General features: G+C 33.5%; 1 protein-coding gene across 1 annotated transcript in view; it reads right to left on the reverse strand.

Annotated features, from left to right (window-relative positions):
* The window catches only part of PREX2 (phosphatidylinositol-3,4,5-trisphosphate dependent Rac exchange factor 2), a 261,162-nt gene that overhangs the window by 74,169 nt on the left and 168,319 nt on the right, over window positions 1-18,674 (reverse strand). The window contains exons 30-34 of the mRNA XM_037505649.2: window positions 17,918-18,046; window positions 16,942-16,983; window positions 11,997-12,214; window positions 8,554-8,656; window positions 1,593-1,736 (exon numbers count right to left, since the gene is read on the reverse strand). Coding sequence (XP_037361546.1) covers window positions 1,593-1,736; window positions 8,554-8,656; window positions 11,997-12,214; window positions 16,942-16,983; window positions 17,918-18,046 — 636 coding nt within the window. The remainder of the gene's footprint in view (window positions 1-1,592; window positions 1,737-8,553; window positions 8,657-11,996; window positions 12,215-16,941; window positions 16,984-17,917; window positions 18,047-18,674) is intronic.

Consider the following 18,674-nt stretch of genomic DNA (forward strand, 5'->3'; position numbering starts at 1 on the left):
ATGTTGTATTCACTGAAATAATGTATATTTAGGAATTATTTGAAAATTGGTTCTAGCCACACTTTAAAATTGAGGTTACTTACAAAATAAACTTCTTTTTCCTATGCACATTTGCTTCTGGGTATGACTATTCAGCTATTTATGGCTGATGTGCCAAACATGTAATAATTTTTTTAGAAAAGATGCTTATTGCCATCTGTCATCTCAATAATGATTTCAAAGACAGAATTTTTAAAAAGAAAGAAATTAAGAAGTGAAGAGCTTTAACAATTGCAAGTCTTGGTTAAATCCTGTTGTAATTTATATTCCAGGCCAGAATCCTTCCCCATCATCTAGGGCTATCTATCTCTGTAATGACTTTTAACACGTTTTAGGTTAAATCATTTTCCTAACAAAGCTCCAAAGGTCTATTTTCACTCAGTTTCTTTTTATTTTTTATTTCTTTTCATTACAGAATCTTGTGTACTGATAAATTAGAGTCCTCCATAGAAAATGAATACCTTCTAATATCTCCTAAGATCTTTTCTTTACTCAAAGTTTCCACTGCTGAAATGTAATCTTGCCAAGAGGCTGTATGAGGTAGCCATAGTTTTTACACTATGGCAATTGTTCTATCTTTTAGAATTGAAATAATATGTATGTGGTACAGAGCAGAATTTTCCCTTGGTAGTAAATTTACATTTCATATACCTGTCTGCTCTTCAGTTACAGATGGATTTTATTCTTCCACTCTTCTCATTTTTTATTAAAATACAAAATTTTCACAGAGAGACCAGTGCAGTTCTTGATAACTCAAAAAAAAAAAAAGAAAAATGAAATGTTCTATGGTACACTCAGAAAACTGATGTACTCTTGTGACTACAGCATGAGTTATTTCTTTAAAGAAAATTATAGACCAGAAGAGACTACATAATAATCTGAATTCTTGATCTTTTCTAGGCAGGATCTGTGACCTCACAAATGAAAGAGACACAGAACCTGCCATTGAAAACCAGTTGACTGCAAGAATCCTCTTACTCATGGTAATCTTAATTTTTTCTATTGTAGTTGACTCATTGTTCATTTACAAAAGATTTTTATTTATAAGGGAATATATTTTAATTGACAAAATATGAAAAAGAAAAAATGCAGAAAAAGAAGAATAAAAAAATCACCATCAATTTAATCACCTATTGATATGGAAAATATTTTACATATATATAAGTATATATGTACATGTGTGACATATTTGAGACTATATCAATTCCTTTTTGTATCTGAATGTGTATAATGTCAAACTTCCCCCTCATAAAAATTTTTAGTCATACAACTTTAATGGAAAATTTATTTAAGCCCAAATTAATTTATTTTTATTTAAACCATTCTGATTCTCCATTATAAATAATGCTGTAATCTTATTTGAAAAATATTTAAACTATATGTGATTCTTCCTTTTCATAACATTCCCAGAAGTAAAAATATTACCTAGGTCTTATTAGAGCATTTTTGAATTAATGAAAAAACCATGATGGTTAAAATTAAATTAATTTAAAAAATTGAAAACTATATAATATAAGTTAAGTACATGAAGCATAAAAAGGAAAGAAGTTTACCTTGTGCAAAAAGAACAGGATGAATTTTAAACCCTCCTCCATTTTTCAACCGTTGGGGCAGTTGTTCAAAATGATAGCTATCAATGTAGAAATAAATTTTCAGAGCTTGCCGACTTCCTTCTGCTTGATATGTAAGAGGAACATCTAAAATGATATTTAATGTTATATTACATTCAAAAATCAGAATGTTATATAGTGCATTTGTTAAACTTTAAAAAGAAAGAATACAGTATATGACTAGAAATGAATATATTAAAAGTATCCATGCATTTCAAGTTCAGGTTAGGCATATTTACAATGTTATTCTGTAAAAGTATTGCATCATAATCTCATTAGCTAACGCAACAGATTTATTACCGTACTGTATATAAAATTCTGTAATCGGAAACTTCATTATACTTTGACACACCAGATGTCTCACTTAACTAAATGAGAAGTTTAGCTACACATGGTTTGGAATTAGAATCTCCCAGGACAGCTGTCTCATTCATATTTTAGTTAAAAATGAGTCCTTGGGGTTTACTTCTTAAGCAGTCTGTACAAGAAATTGACTACATAGCAACCATTATCAAAATTAGCTTGGGTTTTGCAAGCTCCATTCCCTGAGATCCAGATCAAAAATGAATTACCTCTGTTGATGCTCTACAGCCATTAGATATTACCTACCCAAATTCTTTTAGCTATATTCAAAGATCCTAAATTTAATGACTCATATAAAAATACTGTAAACAATCAACTCAAAAAGCTAAAATGGCGCAATATTTCACAGGGCTGTCATAAATGCTGTTCAGTTTATGATACTTATCTATGATAATTTCTATTTCATCAAAAAAGAAGCAAAATCTTCCTAAATAGCTAGAACAGTTACATTAACTGGTTAAAAATATGGCCAAATACGGTAGATTTTTAATACATGTTCTTGACTTACTATTATTTCTAACCTTCTTCTTGAAATAAAACTGTATATGAAAGTAGCCCTCAAGGCTTAGTATCAGAGATTCCAAGTGTCCTTTAAATGTATCTAATTCTGCATATAAACAAAGGAAGCAATGTATTAACATCTACAAATCTCTCCTATGCTATATAAAAATTGTTACATTATTTTCATTTCTATTTTTTAAGGGAGACATGAAGAAATTTGGTTTAGAAAAGATAGTAAATTCCTCTTTGGAAGTTTTAGAAATTAACTACATTTTAATGAGTGGGAAAACCCTATTTTCCTAGTTCTAATTAAAAAAAATTCATGAGGGCCTCCCCTGTTGGCGCAGGCAGTTGAGCGCCGCACTGTGAAGCTGTCCGCAGCCTGTGAAGCACGGGTTCGATTCCGGCCGGCCAGCGAGGGTCCCACGTGGTGCGCAGACCTCTCCTGTCGCACCCGCTCCCCTCCGCAGTGTATTTTGTCAGTCTGCTTGTACTATTCCCTGCTCTGTCTCTGGTGAATCCTCTCATCCTCCCATGCATCTGGCCTGTACCCCAGTTCTTGTGTAAATGAATAAATGAATCTTTTTAAAAAAATTAATGAATACCAAAGTAACCACATATTTTTATATATAAATATTTGTTTTCTAGTTTACACAATATTTTTTCATACAAAATCTTTTGTATGTTTCATATCTTTCATATTTATTTTAATTATTGTTAATTAAATTATTGGCATTGATGTAGCCAATTTCTGTGTTAACAAATGGATTATGCTAGCATAAAGAAAATAATAATGCAACAGTTGGGGTTCCATATTACAGGATTAGTAAAGAACAAAGAGGATGTGCCAGCAATAGAGAAGCTGAGGGCCTCCCTGGTGGCACAGCGGTTCGATCCCCGGCTGCTCCCTGGCCACCGGAGGAGGGTCCCACATGGCGCGCAGACCTCTCCTGTCTCGCCCGCTGCTCCCCTCAGCAGTGTACTTCATCAGTCTGCCTGTTCTGCTCCCCGCTCTGGCTCTGGTGAATTCTCTCACCCTCCCGTGCTTCTGACTGTACCCAGCGCTTGTATAAATAAATAAATAAATGAATGAATGAATGAATAAATAAATCAATCTTAGGAAAAAAAGAAAAAAATAGAGAAGCTGAAAATTATCAAGTATAGTAAATTTAAAGTGAAGTTAAAACTAAAATTTCTATGACAGAATTGAGATGTGTCTCAAAGTATTTACTGTACCTGTAACAGTACATACTAATGTGGAAAAAATTCTTGCTTTTTATTTATGGAAATATATCTACTATTATAAATATATCTACTATTATATTTATGGAAATATCTACTAGGACTATTTGATAATTAAAAACTTCAAAATGATTACTGCATCAGGAAATGATCGCAAACAGAGACTCATCCTAGAAAGGAGTTTCAAAGTGGTATCCTATCCCTGTAAATATGTCTGTCCCTCATTGAATGGACCAGTCTATCTGAAAGTTAGTCTTTGACTAAGAATTTCTTAGTTTCTTTTGCTTGAATTGCTCTTCTTTAACTCCTTACAGGGTTTGGTCTTCTTCAGATCTCAGTTTCAAAACTAGTTCTACAGAGAAGCCTCATACGGTAGCCTCACCCTTATCCTTTATGTATCTGCTTATTTTATGCAGATAGATTCCTTATTTGTTTTCTCGCAACTAAGATGTGAACACTATGAAGACAGAGATATTTCTGCTTATTCTCCATCCACAGCACCAGGCCCAATGTCTGATGCATAGAGACTTGATTAGTGTATTAATTCCTAGTTAATTACTGTAAAATTAGCTGTATCACCATTGAAAGGGAGGAAGATCCACTGTCATTAGTCTCAAAAAATTTAAACATTTTGTACAAAATAAATTTAATCATATACAACCTAATCATTTAGCTTCTTTATTCCTCCTTTACTAATCACATAACATGACATGGGAAGTATCTTGTACATTTCTTAAAGTGAATTGGATCAAATTGCCCATTTATCCTTTGTATTGCTAACTAATTTTTAAGTTCCAGGCCAACAGGAACTTTGCTTTATTTAGTCCCCATTAAATGCCAGAAATCAGCTCAACACTTAGCAAGTTTTATAAACTTAATTATTTCTTTAATGAAAATGAAATGTCTTACCCAGACAATTGAATCCTTGCTTGGCATGCAGTATTTTTTCAGAATCTAATTATTATTTAATGCAAAAGCAAGACTATGGTATGCTAAATATAGATTTTTAAATAGCATACAAAGTAAAAAAGTGAGGAGTACAGTTTTACATATTTGCTGAATACTACCATGAGGCTTATAAAATGCTAGACACTTCCAAATACCATTGAATTTAAACTGTGTGGGTCAACTTATATTCTAATATTCTTCTAAAAAGGTGGCATAAGCTTAAGGTTCTGATAAATAGAATATAGTACAATAAATATATTTTCTGTCCCTTATGATTTTCTTAACACTTTCTTTTGTCTTGCTTACTTTATTGTAAGAACACAGTACATAATACATATAGGAACAGACTGGCTTAAAACAGAGTTAGATGAAGTTCCTTGCTTCACCACTGGGAATAAAGTTAACCCAGATGGACATTATACCCAGAGGGTCTGCAGCCTGGGGCAAAACTGGGATATCTATTGGACATCAGGGACCAGCACAGACAGCACCAGAAAGGACAATAAAGAAGTTCATGTTTCGGGCCTCCCCTGGTGGTACAGTGGTTGAGCGCTGGGCTGCGAAGCTGCCCGCAGCCTCTGCAGCACTGGTTCGGAGAGGGTCCCCACATTGGCACGCAGACCTTTCCTGCCAACTCCGCTGCTCCCCTCAGCAGTGTACTTCGGTCCTTCTGCCTGTTCTGCTCCCTGCTCTGGCTCTGGTGAGTTTTCTCTCACCCTCCCACACTTCTGACTGTACCCAGTGCTTGTATAAATAAATAAATAAATCTTAAAAAAAGAAGTTCATGTGTCAGTAAACAAGAGGTAGAGGAGAAATACCAGAAGGCAGTGGTCCAGGGCAGAAAGCTGCTATATAAACCAAGGATCTTCACTTGTCAGGCTGTCCTAAGTAGGGGAGAACTGAATTTTACAGAAAAACATACTCTTGACTGAGAGGGGACATATGTGGAGGAGTTCAATTGCTCCCAACAGGCTGAAACAAGCATTGGTGAGTTGTGGAGAAGGAACCCTTATTCTCTTTGGATGGGAATGCAGACTGGTCCAGCATCTGCAAGTTTCTCAAAACATTAAAAATAGATCTACCATATGATCCAGTAAATCCACTCCTAGCATCTACTGAAAAATGAAAAAACACTAACTTTAGGGAATACATGCACTCCTATGTTCACTGCAGCAGTATTTACAATGGCCATTTGTGACAATGTGTTATGGATAGATATGGAAGCTATTTATACTAAGCAAAGTAAGCCAGAAGAAGAAAGACAAATACTAATGGTTTCACTCATATGTGATTACAGAGAAAAAACAAACAAACAAACAGGGTCAGACAGAACCAAACAAAGAACAAATCCTATAAATCTGACTATAAAATTGAGGATACCAGATAGGGAGGTGGATGGTGGAGAACAAAGGACAGATGGAGCATAATGGTAGAAGACGATATTTGCCTTGGTGGTGGGAGTAGTGTAGTAGAATATATTTGAAGAGGTGTATATTATCAATATACCATATACACGGTATATGTATAAACCAATGTTACCTTAACAAAAAAAATCTTTTAAATACATATTATACACAAAATGTGTGCTAACCGATAAGGGACTAATCACAAAGATAAACAAAGAACTCATGTGACTCAACAAAAACAAAATAAACAATCCAGTCAAAAAATGGGCAGAAAAATTTCAAAGACATTTTTCCAAAGAGGAAATGCAAACGGTCAACAGGCATAAGAAAATATGTTCAACATCCCTCATAATCAGGGAAATGCAAATTAATAAAACCACAATGAGATACCATCTTACATTGGTAAGAATGGTACATATTAAAAAAAATAGTAACAACAAATATTGGTGAGGATGTGGTGAAAAAGGAACTCTCCTACACTGCTGGTGTGAATGCAAACTGGTCCAACCACTATAGAAAGCTGTGTGGAGGTTCCTCAGACTACTAAAAATGGAGTTTCCATATGACCCAGCAATTCTACTCCTAGGAATCTACCCAAAAATATTAATTCAAAAGGATACCTGCACTCCTATGTTTACTGCAGCACCATTTATAATAGGACTTGGAATCAATCCAAATGCCCAAAAATAGATGACTGGATCAATAAGATGTGGTAAAGATACACAATGGAGTACTATTCAGCAATCAAAAAGATAAACAAATGTCATTTGCAGCAACATGGATGGAGCTAGAAAAGATTATGCTCAGTAGCTAGAAGAAAAATATTGGACAGTTTCACTTATAGGAAGAATATAGGGGAACCATACAAGGGATCAAGGAAAAAATAATAATGACAATAACAATAAAAACACAACAAGACAAAACAATAATAAACAGACAACTATAAATCAGAGACATTCTACAGGGGAGGAGGAAAGAAAGGGATCAAAATAAGGGCAGTGAGAGCACAAGGGGCTATGGTGATGGTGCATGGGTGAATTGGTGGAAATTCTATTGGGACTACACCTGAGAAAAGAAAGCAAACATAGTAAAAAAAAAAAAATGAACAATGATGTAAAATATATATAAATAATTAAAAAATATATGTGATAAACCACTGTGCTATCACTAAGGTTTCCAGTTAATATAAGACTACTTGTTAAGTTTTTGGGGATCCAAAAGTTATATGTAGATTTTTGTCTGTGAAGGGTTAGCACCTATAACCCTAGTGTTATTCAAGGGTCCACTGTACTTGTTCTTATTTAAGCTTCTCAAACCCACTGACTCAGATAAAGCTAATATTCTCATGTTTATCCATGAGAATGAAGCCATAATTTGAACTTAGGTTCTTGACTTCAAAGTCAATATTCTCTTTATATCTTCATTCTTCCTGGCCTTAAATCCTTTCTTTAATTGCCTACTGACACATTCTTTAGTTGAAGATGAGGAATGAAATTTCATTAAGTCAATTTAGCTATATAATTGTTATATATTTGAGTGAAAGTTTTGGAGGACACAGAGCTTATGCACACAGCCAGAAATATTAGAGCTGTGTTTTTATTAAAAATTCTTTGATATAAAAAAGATGCAAAAGGGACAAATAATCTATAATCTCACTTATATGAGGTACTTAGCAAACTCACATAAACAGAAAGTAGAACAGAGGTTACCAGGGACGGTATGTGTCTTGGAGGATAAAAAAAGTTTGGGAGGGGCCTCTCTGGTGGCACAGGTGGTTGAGCACTGCACTGTGAAGCTGTCCGCAGCCTCTGCAGCACGGGTTTGATCCAGCTGGCTGGGGCTGGCGAGAATCCCACATGGCACAGCAGACCTCTCCTGTCTCACCCGCTGCTCCCCTCAGCAGTGTATTTCAGTCAGTCTGCCTGTTCTGTTCCCCACTCTGTCTCTGGTGAATCCTCTCACCCTCCCGTGCATCTGGCCTGTACTCCGGTTCTTGTATAAATAAATAAATCTTAAAAAAAAAATTTCAAAAAAAAAAATGTTTGGGAGATGGATGGCAAAATGGTTGCACAACATTATGAATGTTTTTAATTCCACTCAATAGTAAACTGAAAAATCAGTTAAGTAATACCTTTGGGATATGTATATTTTTACCAGAGTAACAATAAATTGACCAGCATAAAAAATTGATTCATATGCTCAAAAAAAGTTTTGGGGTCAAACTAAAAGACTGAAAAATGCAATGTGAAAATAAAGGTTTAAAATTATCTATAGATTTGAACCATATATACATTCTATCACTTCTAAAGTGGTCATTATAAATTATTTATCTTAAATATATGTTTTATTTAAAACAATTTAAGCTACACATCTAATATGTTAATATCAAAGTTATATTTATTGTTTAATGATAAAGGAATTCTACAAAACACTTAGCTACTTACTAGCAACCAGTGGTTCCTCTTCTGATGGTTTAAAATAAAAGGAAACCTTTTCCAAATCAAACAGTGCAACCAATGTATCTTCTAGCATGGCTTGTTCATCTGTCTAGAAAGAAAAAAAAAGAATACATGGTATGATCATACAGGATAGCATAGAATCAAATTAGAACAGAGCAGAATATAACATAAATCCAGACCAAAAATAGCTTTACTCATGTTTTATTTACATACAAGCCAAAATGTCAATGCAGATTGATTGCTTAAAATTTAACTAATACCCAAATTCACATTTTTGTATGTTCCTTTTTTTATGGTTCTGTATACAACTTTTCAGTCTGTTTTCTAATCACACTTATTTCATTTATCATTTACAAATGTGTACACAAAGAGCACAGTGTTTACTTCTAAGTTTCTATAATCTCATAACAGCTGAAAAGCAAAAATATTGCTTTATTTAAAAGCTACAGTACATAATGGTCTTCCTATCTTACAATATGATAATCTATGCGCTATTCAATTTGCAATTTATTATAACTGTGATAAAGGCAATTTGCATGTATGTAATGATTTTTTTCCCCAAGAGTGTGGAGACAAGAATCATGATTTTCACCTCACTTGCCTTTACGGGACCTTTATCTAGAATCTTGCGAATATGAGATCCAATTTGTTTAAATCATTTGTCTCATTCTTACAGTATATAATTTCAGGGCTTTTAAGACCCTGACACAGTAACAAGTTCAGGGTATGTCTCAGCGCTATTATCCACCTAGTACTAGATTCTGGCCTTCCCATTAGCAGTTTAGAGTGCGACCTAGAGTCTTCACTAATTTCCTCCTCAAAGAAGAGTTAGTGGCATCACACACAGTTTCTCTTTAAAAGGTTAAAATTATTATTTAACAGGAACCTTTGTCTCCTTAAGAATGTCAGTGATCCTTTTAAACAGTAATTTTAACATGCTTTGCACACTTTTTAAAACGTTGTAGTAAGCTTAGAGCCATGCGTATTTTTTGACAGCATTAGTAGAGGGTGAAGCAGGTGGTAAGGAATTCCCATTGTGTGAAAAAGAAGCTGAAGATCCAGAAGAAGGGCAGCACAAAAATCAAAACGATAAAAGAACTGTCACCTTCGTACCTTAATTTAGTACCTAACACATTGCACAGTACTGAGTAAATGCTGGAAAAACACTTAATGTACTTCTGTTTTTTTAAGTCCTTTGAAGAAGCAGAAAAATACCACAAACCTAGAATTGTTAGGATATGATTGAAGAATCAACATTTTTCCAGATAAGAGGAAAACACACTGGAAGAAATGCTCCAAGAAGTCTGGTCTCTGATGTCCACAGTGCATGGGCAGATGTGACTAAAGCAACACCCAGCCATCACCAACTGCCTAGAGCCCAAGGACAAACAGCAAGATTGCCTGTAGCACTTAAGAATGTCCCTGCCATCCCTAGGAGGCTTTTATGTTCTTGTTACAGAGGCAGAAACCCTATGGATTCCTTTGAATTTTTTTCTTAATAACCTTTGGGTTTCTTAATCTTTAATTTTTTAAATAATCTTAGGGGTCATAGGAAATCAATAGGAAAAACAGTTTTCTTGAAATATAACTCATTTACTATAAAAATCATCCAGTTATAGTGTACAACTCAGGGGTTTTTAATGCATTCACAGAGCATTGCAACTCTCTCCAGCATCTAATTTTAGAATATTTTATCATCCCCAAAAGAATCTTAGTACACATTAGCATTCACTTGCCATGTCCCTTCACCCAATCCTCCATCCCAGGCAACCACTAACCTACTTTCACTCTCAAAATTTGCCTATTGAGCACATTACATAATAATGGAATCAAACAATATGTGCTCTTTTGCAACTGGGTTATTTCACTTAGACTTAGCATGCTGTTTTCAAGGTTCACCTATGTTGTACCACGTATCAGAATTTCATTGCTTTTTATTGCCAAATAATATTCTTTGTAAGTATAAACCACATTTGGATAAACAAGTTCATCAGTTCATGGGCATTTAGGCTGTTACAATATTTTTGCTATTATGAATAAGCTTACTAAAAACATTTGCATAGGTTTTTTTGTATAAGTACATGTTTTTTATTTCTGTTGGGTGCTTTGGAGTGAATTTCTGGGTAATATGAAAATTCTGTGTATAACATTTTAAGGAATTGCCTGACTATTTTCCAAAATGCCAGTATTATTGAATATTTTATTGTCTTTCCTACCAGCAATGTCTAAGTTTATAATTTCTCCACATGCTTGTTATCACTTATTATTATCTTTCTTTTGGATTAGAGCCATTTGCACCCCATATGACATTGTTTCTCACTGTGGTTTTGACTTGAATTTTCCCAGTGGTTAATGATGTTGATCAACTTTTCATATGTTTCTTGTATATTTTCTACAGAGCAATTCTATTCAAATCCTTTGGCTGCTTTTTTGAGGTTTTTTTAATTGTTCATTTTTAAGTATTCTTTCTCTAGATATAAGTCACTTATCAGATATGTGATTTAGATATATTTTCTCCCATTCCTTGTGGTTTCAAATGGAATTAAATTTAAAATACCAGTACTTGATTAGACAATGGCAGCCTCATTCATTCATTCAACAAACACATAATGTCTACATTGCATACATTAGAAATGTAGCCTTGTTCATTTAACAAACACATAATGCCTACATTATGTTAGGAAACAGGTTTTATATCCTATATAATGTATAGTTGGTAGGCAAAAATGAATATTATTTTGTTTTTAAACTTTTCCAAAATCACCTCATTTAAAAGTTTTTAAATTAATTAAATCCTTCTTAATGGTTGTTTTAGATACCACATAAGAAATTGATCCTCTACAATGGAATGCACAGTTTTAGCAACTATTTCAAGGTTTTTTTTCATATCCACTGTGGAAAACTGATGCATAAATGTGGTATATTCTACAGTAATTAAGCCAATGTTCTTAGGTTTAACAGGACAAACATGCACAGGAAAGAACTAAAATCATTTAACACAGTCAAATTTTAAATGGACTGTCAGTATAGTACGCAAGTTGTCAGAGCCCGTCTATCAAGCACACTCCAGAATATCAGCCTCAGAGGGAGGTTTGCTTTTGGGGCAGGTTGTATCCTCGTCTGGAAATAACGAACAGCAGTAGAAAGACCCTTTTTCCTCTGATATTTCTCAGTCGGTACTTAGGAGTATAGGAACTAGTAACAGATGGAGGCTTCCTCATATTTGAGCAGCTACAGAGAATAAATAAAAATCAGAAAAAAGGAATACCTTCTATATACTTATTTGAAAAAATATTTTCACTGGAAAAAAAATATATTCTCATAAAGTCACTGAATGACTGCTGATACAAAATGAATAACCCACTTCTTATCTGGGAACAGTGCATGTTACAATTGATGAACCTGAGGGAGTCACCGTGATTCCTTACCAAATTTGGCGACAGAAGTGACTGAAAGTGAAAAAGAACACCTGCATTCGCTATCTGGTCCAACCACCTTCTGCTGGCTTCCCAAGTTTCCATCTCATTCTCCTTGCTGTTGTCAAACATCTGGTTTAAGGCCGCCATGAGCTGCTCAGAGAAGGCACACACAGTGGCCACAAGAGTCTGGCAGAACACCATGTCTCTTCGGAGCTGTGTCTCACTGTCTGTGATCCAGAAGAACAAAAAGACAACTATGAAGAAAGTAATAGGTGAACTGAAACAATTCATTAAGCATTTACCTTTGCTCTTATTTCATTCTTGCACTAAATTCACACCACATGAAAAATGTACAGCTGAATTCTACAATGAGCTTGTTTCAGCAAATACGGTTTATAGGAAATATTAAACACCAAAAAAGGTTAGAAACATTAAAATAATTTTAACTGACATTATGGCTTTATTTTGCAATCATTAAATTGTTTTATAAAACATAAGGACAATTATAAGGTGTCATCATTTTTTTCTGATGGAACATAATTTACATTTGTTGCACACTTCCCTGAAGAAAACTCAAAGTTTAATTTTCAATTTGTGCTGAAAATATAATACATTACTATTTTTTCTAGTTACCAGCAATAGCTTCTCAAAAATTAATGTGAAATGCACATGGTGAAGAGTATGGATGTTTAATTGTTTGCAGTAACTAGTAAATGTGTCTCCTTAATATGCTTACTCAAGTTCATGAGCTAAAGATAGGTACAAATCAAAATTTCCTGTATTTCTTTCACACAAGCAATGCAATTAAAGCTTTATCATAAGTTGATTTTTCACTAGATTTCTTAATCTACAATTGACTGGGTTTTTGAATGAACTATTTTGGTATGTTTACCTAGTGAACTGCCACTCCTAGACCAGAACTGGTTCAAATGCAGAGGTTGTGCCTCTGAGAACTTACCACCAAAAGGTGACTTCTTTGGGTGGTTGGATATATATAAACACCAACCAAACATTTTGTATATTGAAAAGTCACTATACTAGAGGAACAACAAGGGCAAAAATAATCAATTTCCAAAAGTGTATTGAACATTTCAAGGGTTCAGAATCTTATGAAATGAAGAACTGTCAATAATAATGTATAACGCTAAAAAGGCATAATTGCTATTTATCAATAATTCTGAACATTGACTTCTAATAAAACCAAAGATGTGTGTACAAATGTAATTGCAGCCAATTACTGTTAGTAATGCTACTTTTAATAATGTTATTAGGAAAAGGATTAAATATTAAAAATATTTAGCTTTTATGAAAATTTATATTTAGTTCTATTTTATTATTATATTTTATTTATATATAGATTGAACTATATGTACTTGCTGCATTAGTAAGTCCCAATGGTTGACTATGTCAATTCCATATGATTTGACTTAATTTAACAAACAACATAACAACATGTGAGACATTTCCCTAATAGAGTAGACATTCAGTGAATATTTACTGAATAAATGAAGATAATGTACCAGTAGAGTAGCTAACAAGGAAATGAATTAAGAAGAATAAAACTACATGAGCTCATTCTCTGGCTTCTTGAAATACCTAGCTTCAGTTGTACTTTAATGGATAACTCAGATGGGTAATTTTTAACAACCAAAATGCGCAGTTAGAGTACAGACATAAACTAAGTAAAAACTGCATTATTATTCTTTGTACATTCTTGCTTTGCTTCTCTATTGTCTTAGAGAAGAGCAGAAAATCTGGAGATATTTTTAAAATCATACTTCAGTAGCTTTGGTAGGAATATTCTCATCTATGACGTGAGAATAATTTCTTAATAAACTTTAACTGGAAAGAAATTGCTTATATTGAGAATGCAAAGCCAAGGTCTAGAGAAGAAAGGATGTGATACCACTGCAGGTATTAGAAGACATCATAAGGGTTAGTGATGTTTATTCTACTCTGCTATTATATTCTATATGTGTTTTAAGTCAAATTAAAATTTTTGTTCAAGCTCAATATGAAATCAAAACTTGATCACACAAAAGTTATGGTCATTCATTAATTCAAGCTTTTAACACTGACTATCCTGCAAGAATTAAACATCACATCAATTGCAGGTATGAAGTCCACTTTGAGACCTTAGCTTTATCTTGCTTACAGTACAGTGAAGGAATTAGATATGCAAGATGCTCTGGGACCATACAACAAATTAAATCACAAGTCAACATATTTTCAAATGAAAACAATAAATCACTATCATGTCATGTGGTGATTTTCAATTGACAACATTTTTTTTAAACCAAGCAAATGACTTCTTTGCATGTACTGCTTTAAAAGTTACAAAGGTAGAACACTCAGAGTGGCATAGAGGGGTCTTAACAACTTATCCCTAACTCAAACTTCTTAAAGATGTCATTTCCCGCCACTCATCACACAGGGCTGCAATAATCTAGAAGGACTCTTGTGAGAATATAATAAAATAATGTATCTGAAACTGATTGTGCAGACCTCTCCTCTTTGGGCACATGGAACTTGCTCAGTATTCCTCAAACATAAAATGCCCTATAAGTGCACTAAAAATCCACACCTCTGACTGTGGGTCCTTCTCAAAAAAAACCAAAAAAAAAAACAAACAAACAAAACAAACAAACAAAAAAAACCCTTTAAATCATTCTTTGATTGAATTAGTCTTCATTAAACTACTGAAAGTCAATAAATTATTGAAATATGATCCATCTTTATGAAATTTCCCCTCTCCCTCAGGAAGTACTGTACACATCTGTCTGTGACCACATGTGGTGTCCATCTACTAAAGGCTAATGACACTGTGAGGGTTTGCTAACATATTTGTGTTCCTCAAGGGACCATTACTCGTCAAGGTCAGCGGGAGGAACATATAATATGAATTATATTTAAGGACTTTAGAGACATATAATCTGCTTTCAAAGCATTCCACCAATTTTATTTATTTTCACTGCATTAGCTTTTTTAATGAGGCAACAACGATTTACAACACTACATATGATTTAGAGGTATAGGATCACACCTTTCGGGTGTCTGTTACCACAACACACCCACCACCAATTTTAAACCATATAATTCTAGGTATCAGATCCCTACACAAAAAGCATGGGTAGTCCTTCTCTGTACATTTGTAATAAAGATAAATGAGATAAAGACTTGAAAAATGTTAGTAAAGTAATATTAGACATTAGTATTGAGATTCTTCTGTACCATAACAAGTAGACATGGGGTCTGGCACTGACTGAGCAGATGCTCAGTTTATTTAATGGAGAAGTAACATGATAAGGAAACCAACATATGTTAATTTACAGCACAACAAACAGCTGCTTAAAATTCATAAGTACTCATCCTTAACCAAAATGATTCTCTATCCTCATTTTTATCACTAAGAATCACAACTGCTGCTTCCAGCTTTTAGAAAAAGAAGAAAAGCAGGGAATTCTGCTTTTTTGTTTGTTTTTTGACAACTTGTTATTTTTAAAGAGTAAGAATTCTTTTGTAGAAGGAATACAAATGTTTACTTTGTTGTTGTTTTACCTACCAAAAAGGCTCCAATCCTTTTCAGTATTTAAGAATCTACTTAAACTCATCTTCTATCATGTTTTAAAATCTTAACAATTTCCTTTAATTTCAACAGTTTAAAAAGCCCAAATTCCATAATTAGCTAGCTGGTCTAAAAAGACATGGAAGTAACCCAAGTCATTATTCTGAGATTGTAGAAAACAGAAAGCAAAAGAAACAAAGAAACAAACAGAGGTTAGAGAGAGAGAAATGAGTTAAGAATAACATTTAGCAGACACAGTCCACCCTTTTCAGGAGAAGATGATAATTTTGCAGTAGCCAAATGTGGAGTAATTTGGCTATTTGGCTACTGCTTTACAGGTGACATTCTATATAGAAGAGAGAAAAAAAAGTGAACCAATGAAGTACACAAAAAATTATGACAGAAACAGAAAAGTAAAACTGAAATCAAAGTAAGAACAGCTATTTAAATATTAGAACAGCTATTTAATATAATAACAGCTATTTAAATATTAATAAAATAATGAATTCTAGATTGGCAGAACTAAATTTGAATTTCAAAACTTCTACCTACTATTTATGTATTTTCTCAGTATATGCCTGACTTCTAGATGCACAAAAATAGGTAGTGAGTGAATATCATTCACCAGGTATTAATCTGTCTGAATACTGATTTCTTTACTTTTAAAAGTGTGGAAACAATGATATTCTCACAAGTGGTTGTGGGGACGCTATGAAATCCATACAAACTAGGCCCTATTGCTGCACTGTTAAAAAAAATCAAGAATATTTTTGTTATTATTTTTATAAAGTCAAAAAGCAAAGCAAAAGTTTGTTTACGTTCAAGGCAATAACCAACTAACAAACAACAAAAGCCCTCTTGTTTAACTTGGGATACTAATTTATTTATAGTTGAAATTTTCCAAGTTTGGAGGATTGCTAAAATGGTCACAAATTCTTCTCCTCACCATACCTAGGCCCTTCCAGTATTATTTTAACATTGTGACTTCACCCATCAAAAGCAAAGTCTATTTCTCCACTTCTGGAATCCAAGAGCACCTACATCCTTGTTCATAAACAAAAGCTAGACACAGATTCATAATATCTCCCATTTGTACAATTAACTTTACCAAATCCTGTTATTTCTCCTTTTGAATTATATTCTGTATAAATACAAATTCATATGTTTTCATGATTTAAGCTCTTATTGTATATTTACAAAAGCTATGTAGCTGTTGATATTTTAATCTTCGTAAGACTTTTTTAAAGAAATCTTTTGGCTTCTTTAGAAATATGGGTATCATATTTCCATCTATTTTTAACAGCTTGAAGGTACTGCATTCATATCATGAGAGTTCTAAGGTCATGGGTCAAAACGATTTTAAATAATAAAAATAATACAAAGCATTACCTGAATATTCAAGAAGAGCCAGGAGTATCCTACATTTTACCTCTGCAGAGAAAGAAAACATTATAGCTGTTCAGTCTTTTTCTGTCACTAACATCACATTTTAACTGTGCAATGAAAATTAACTCAATCTTACTATACTGGATAACAAAAATCCCATTCACTCAACATATTGGTCTTGCCTATTTGCCTATTTAACTTCTATCCACTGCTCAAGAGCCTAGAATGTCTTCCAGCTCTGAACTACACAATCCCATGAAACATTCAGATCCCACCACCCCTTATATGTGTTCCTACTTATATGTGTTCCTACTGCTGTTATGGATTATGATCTTGATTAATAGACTGTCCTGCAGTACTTTTTCCTCTTAGTTATTTAAACTGTTAAAAATATGCATATAAAGAGAGATATGCATATATACTATATACAGTTCTATATATTATATCACACATATCTCCAGTTGAAGTTTGTACCACTTATAGGATGACATGTAAATAATGTCATGGAAGTTATTCACCATCAACTTAGACAAATGCTTCTGAAAATGATGCTTAAAAACTAATGATGCAACCTATGAAATTATGTTGATTCTCACACAGACACACATTTTGAGATATTAGGATTTTTTTTAAAAAATCTTGCTCCATGGCTTTTGTAAATCTTTATAAATTCCTCTAATATTATTTCCTATTATAAAATATGAAACTCTCTTCATGGTCAACGTTTCTTATTAAGTATGAGCCTTTATTTTATTCACTGAGACTGTTTTTCATGACACAGTTGACATTATTTAGATTCCTGGAACATGAAGTTCTGCAATGTTCCCCTTCTTTCCATCCTCCTCCCTCACCCTTGTAAATTTTTTTATTTCCTCATAATAAGAAACACTTCAAAAACTATGTAAAGTATTACTGAACTTGAGGTTTTAATGGATTTTAAATGATTTGTTATATGATATTCTTCATTTTTCATTCTGACCTTCAACAAATTTTCTGATGTTCTGAGCAAGACTCCGAACACTGCTGGGAAGATTCCAAGGATCCTGCTTGATATGAAGTCTTAACCTTTTGGGGCAGCTTAACTTTGGTTCCATTTCCTGCTGAAATTCTAAATAAATATACAAAAATCTCTTTAGTCCCAACCATTTACCAAACAGTAAACAAGCTTAAGCTCTGAATCCTCTTTCTTTCACTGATATTGTCTAAGATTATTATCATGATGGTAATTTCTTTAGCTTAATCACAAGAAAAATTTGTTAAATCTAAAAAAAAATCACACCTTAGCTATATCTTCTTACAAATGTTTAAACAGAGGAGCAAGTTTAGATGGAACTCTACCTTCAATATCCTAAACTAGATGTCACAAAGTGATAGGTTGAGATACTGTTCAGCTTGCCTTCCCGTTCTGCCAACTCCTTACCCTACTACTACAAACAAAATGTTTGGTTTCAGTAAAAGCAAATCAACACTTACATCTCTTCAATGAACTTATTTTTATTTGGTCTGAGCATTAGATAATGAAAATTTTCAAAGAAATCTGAAAGCTATAATGTAGATTTTTTTTTTCTTTGGTGGGAACCTCGCCAGCGGCCGGGGAACGAACCGGCTGTGGGCAGCCTTGCAGCCCAGCGCTCAACCGCTGTGCCACTGGCGAGGCCCCTATAATGCTGATTTTTTATGCAATAAATGATATCGAGAGTAGTATTGTGAGTTATGGAACAGAAGCAATCAGAACT

Source organism: Talpa occidentalis, unplaced genomic scaffold (genome assembly GCF_014898055.3).
Source record: "Talpa occidentalis isolate TD23 unplaced genomic scaffold, MPIMG_talOcc4v2.1, whole genome shotgun sequence".
NCBI lineage: Eukaryota > Metazoa > Chordata > Mammalia > Eulipotyphla > Talpidae > Talpa > Talpa occidentalis.